Source organism: Oryzias melastigma, linkage group LG17, assembly GCF_002922805.2.
Source record: "Oryzias melastigma strain HK-1 linkage group LG17, ASM292280v2, whole genome shotgun sequence".
NCBI classification, from domain to species: domain Eukaryota; kingdom Metazoa; phylum Chordata; class Actinopteri; order Beloniformes; family Adrianichthyidae; genus Oryzias; species Oryzias melastigma.
The window spans coordinates 30,606,060-30,610,504 of record NC_050528.1 but is presented as its reverse complement, the minus strand read 5'-3'; the positions used below and the strand labels follow the sequence as shown (position 1 = coordinate 30,610,504).

Genomic DNA, 4,445 nt, shown 5'->3' with positions numbered 1-4,445 from the left:
TTTATGTTTTAAAAAATATTTTTAATGCAAAAGACACAAAAGGGGATTTGACACAGAGACTGCAGCAGAGGTTTGCTGATGTAACCACTACAATGACAGTTCAGCTTCGACCTGAGAGATGCATCGCAGAACTGCTGGAGGAGAGGTGAAGCCCGGTGAAACGTGGCGGCTCATTTCTACAGGACAGACATGATCTGTGGATGCAGATGACTGTCAACTTTTTTTTAACTCTTCCTTTTTGGACTTTTAGCTTTGAAAGTGTCTCACGAAGAGCTAACCCTTCAAAATAAGAGCGTGATGCTTTATGTTGGGGTTAAAAACCATCCAGACGGACTTTGCATAGGAAAATATGCATGAATGTACAGGTTGAGACGGTGGACGTTGCTGTGTTTGGCCGCGCCCCTCAGCTGTAGGTGTGAATGATCCTGTGCCGCTTCAGGTGGTGCATCAGGATGAAGGTCTTCCCGCACTGCGCGCAGCTGTAGGGCCGCTCCCCGCTGTGCGTGCGCTGGTGGACCCTCAGGCTGCTCTGCTGCGTGAACCTCTTGCCGCACTGCCCGCAGCCGTACGGCTTCTCGCCGGTGTGCGTTCGGTGGTGGATGCTGAGGTGGGACGAACACTGGAAGCTTTTCCCGCACACCGCGCACCAGAAGGCCCGCTTCCTCTTGTGGCTTTGCTGGTGGAGCTTGAACTGGTGGAGGCGGCTGAAGGACTTCCCGCACTGGGAGCAGGTGTAGCCGCGCGCCACGCCGGAGAGGGCTTTGTGCGTGTAGAAGCTGCTGGTGGTGAAAGAGTTCTGGGTAACGGCTGGTCTGTCTGCGGGCAGGGTCACCCTCCCGGAGTCCTCGCTCAGCTGATGCAGCGGCGCCGCATGCGATGAGTTAGTCTGCACGTAAACCTGCTCTTTGGGTTTGTCCTGCTGCGTTCTCGCGGGAAAGTCCGATAACTGCGGGACATGAAATTCACTTCGGTAAATCCCGTTGCACGGCCTCTGACAGGACGCCTGCTGCACGCCGGGAGGCTTGCCGGAGTTCGACACCACGCTGGCGCCGTCTGATTGCTCAGAGAAAGCGCTAGAATACTCCTCCACTACGCTGGAGAAGTCAGGAAAACCCGCGTCGATGTCAGCACCTTCAATGATGGACGACCACAGCTGGTTTTCCCGTTCGTCCACGGAAAAGTCAGCTGCTGGCTTCGCCGCGCTGCCATGCTGGCATCCGTCCTGCCGGAGCATCAGCCGCCCCTCCTCCTTCTCCGTCTTGATGGTGAACTGAAGGCCGTTGGCGTCCACTGCACGCGCTGCGGGGTTGTACGAGTCACTGAACTCTGAATTCTCCCGAAGACCTTCAGAGATCTTCTGATTCTTCAGACCGGCGTTGCAGAACTGCACAGCAGGACCTGCACAAACCAGCGTGGAATCGCTTCAGGATCTGAAAGTCCGTTTTAACAAACACATTCAGTTTTTACTCACCAGCAGGGTCACTGATCCAAAGCACCTCATCTGGACTCTCCTCTTTGATTGGGAAGGAAGCAGCAGCATCTTCAACCTGATGAAACTGCATTCAAACAGCATAAACTGATCAGTGCACGCGGCCCCTAGGGGGCAACACTGAGCTGTTAGGACTGAATCCAGCTCCACATTTAGAAATAATCGTTGAAATGATTTTAGTGGTTTGCTAAAGATATTCTACAGACAAAAACCATCAGAAAGGGGCAGATAAGTTATTAAATTAAAAAAAGACCAGCCAAGGGAGTGTTGACACTGATACTCCACAGCCTCTGAACACCACAGATTCCTGTTTTTTGGTAATAGTTTTAGTGCAAACATCATCAACTAAATGTTGACTAAAATGTATTTCCTAGTTAAAGAATTGTTTCTTTAATTTCACCAGAAGCCTCATTGCAGAGCCGATTCCCAGTCTCATTATAAACACAGATGTTGATCCAGCTTGAGGGCAAACGACTAAAAAGACAAAGCAGAAAACTATGAGGCTTCAGTGAGATTTTGAAGGAGTCTGGAGTATTTGATAATCAAAAGCTAAAGTGATGCTTATGATATTTTAGAAAGACAAATCTGAGTTTATGAGGATAAACTTGTGGAGAGTTTTTGATCTTTATTGAGAAAACACAACATGGATTCATCAAATCCATCAATATTATTCCTTGAAAGACAGAAACATTGATCCTGTTTACTCTAAGAAGAACTTTAAAAACCCACTACCATAAAAAAGTCGATTTTTATCATGTTTCTGTGGCATTTTTAGGATGATGGAGGACAAATATAAAGAAAATTAAGATTAAAACTGCATTCCTTAGCATTACTTCATTAAAATTGTAAATTAGGACCAGATAAAAAAATGCTGTTTGAAAGAGAGATTATTTGCGACAGAAAGTATGCTCCATGAACATCTTTGTTTTCCTCGTCTCAGCTGGAATCTGGATCACAGGAAAACAAAGATGTTCATGAATCTATTTGTTTGCAAGTAAATGCATCAAAACAGGGCAGGTAGACTTTGGCCCATCCAATATAGCTTCTGTGTTTAAGTGAGTTTTCAAATTGAATTTTTGCATCTGCTCCTAATTAAAAGGCTAATTTTCTTATTAATTTGTCATCCATTGTGAGAAAAGTGCTAAAATAACATGTTAATAACACCCAAAACACTATTTTCATTGAAGAAAGTGTTTAAAAAGTTAAATATTAATGTTTATTTGGTTTATAGATGAGTTTACTATTATGTATGAATACTAGAAATGTTGTTTATTCTGAACAGTGATTTTAATTAGACATTTTTCCCTTAATAAAATGACAATAATTTGCATTTCTGCAAAAATTTTTAAGTAAAATTTTTTTTTCAGCAGGTTAAAAGAAATGACACCAGATAGAAATATTCCCATCAGGAAGGAGCTCCTGCTGTGACTGAACTCTTTATTTGTCAAGTTGGGATTTACTTGAACCCAAATAAAAGGTGTAAAATCACCTTCATGTCTCCGGGATGAGGACAGCTGCTCCTCGCGTCACTTCCTCGGTCAGAGTAGCTTTCTGGAAACAACACAGTGAAATGCACACATTTAAAGTAGAATCTGAAAGTGCATTAGAAGATGTTTGTGAATTAAGGTGGATGATGGATGAGTGACTGATCTGACCGCGGCCGCGCGGCGGCTGCGCGTTCCTGCTCTCCTCCATCATCAGCAGCTTCCTCCTCAGCATCTCATTCTCGCTCTGCTTCCGAGACAGCTCCAGGTGCAGAAACGCGCATTTGTCGTCGACCAGTTTGGAGATCTCTGCCACCGCCGCCTTCACCAGGACCTCCATTATTGACGACAGCTGCGTTTGGAAGGGGATGCACGTCGCCATGGCAATAATGCAGACAGCGCTCTGCGCGGGGTGGGGGGTTAGGGAGGAGATCAACCAGAGAATGTTTCCATCCGACAGAAAAGAACTGAAGCCGATGGAAAAGACGCAGAACAACGCTTTACATGTCCGTGTGTTTGCAGGAGCTAGCTGGACTGTTCTTCCGCGTGACGGAGGCTTTACCGTAAACACCAGAAAAAAGTCGCAAAAAGGTGCAGATGACGAAGAAGGTAGCAGGAAATGTAGAAAACAACAAAAGACATGTTTGTGGTTTTAATCTTCGGATGGAAAAAATATAAGATTATTAAACGAAAGTGTGTAGATGTACTGTTATCAAACATAGGTCAAAACAAACTCCTGAATTGGTGCTGGTTGCCAGGTTTGACGCGTTTGCTTCGTACGATTTGTTGTAAAGCATTTGTGTGGTCTGTTATAACGGAACTTTTAGGAAATTAAATTCTAATAATATTCTTCAGAAAAAGTCAAACTTAGCAGTTCATAAGTATGCTTCCTTATTTTAAGTATGCTTCCTTATTTTACGATAAAAACCACAGAAAAAAAACAAGATTACAGAAGTGGACAAAAGCAGCGTTGAAACAGGCAACACTTAAAATAAATTGCAAATAATTTGTTTAAGCAAGTTAGAGCAATAAATGATCATTTAAAAGAAAAAGAAATTTACTCTTTTATGTAATTACCTTTTTGGTATTTTATTTAGCTTTTATATTGATATTAATTAATAGTGGTAATAATATATTTTTTAAATATCGTCAATATTAAAGCGTAGAAATCTACTAAATCTACTGATAGAAGGTGTATAAATGTTGAAAAGATTGAAACTGGTTTTGATCTTCTAAAAGTTGCTTTTAGTTATATCTCATTTTGACCACCAGATGTCGCCAGAGATAATTTTTTGCTCTTTTGTTTTAGTGTTTTCTTGTGAGCAAAAAAATATGATCTTTGGATAAAATCAAATGAAGTTAATTACCAGATCTAATTTGTTTGAATGTATTTCATAGATATGAACGAATATCCCTGGTTTATAAGATTTTACTCCAAAATAACATTTCTATCAGTTTCCTGATTTAAAAAT

At 42.4% G+C, this 4,445-nt stretch overlaps 1 protein-coding gene across 2 annotated transcripts; it reads right to left on the bottom strand.

The window, feature by feature from the left end:
• Positions 1-3,713, bottom strand: LOC112151447 (zinc finger protein 835). 2 transcript variants are annotated; one of them, XM_024280413.2, is made up of 5 exons: positions 3,478-3,713; positions 3,145-3,376; positions 2,979-3,040; positions 1,472-1,556; positions 1-1,398 (listed from the first exon to the last, which is right to left on the bottom strand). In XM_024280413.2, the coding sequence occupies exons 2-5, from the start codon at positions 3,353-3,355 to the stop codon at positions 404-406; spliced, it is 1,353 nt and encodes a 450-aa protein (XP_024136181.1). In that variant the 5' UTR covers positions 3,356-3,376; positions 3,478-3,713; the 3' UTR covers positions 1-403. The 2 variants fall into 2 exon arrangements, with proteins under 2 accessions (XP_024136181.1, XP_024136173.1); XM_024280405.2 differs by having other exon boundaries at positions 3,145-3,712.
• Between the last annotated feature and the right edge of the window lie 732 nt (positions 3,714-4,445).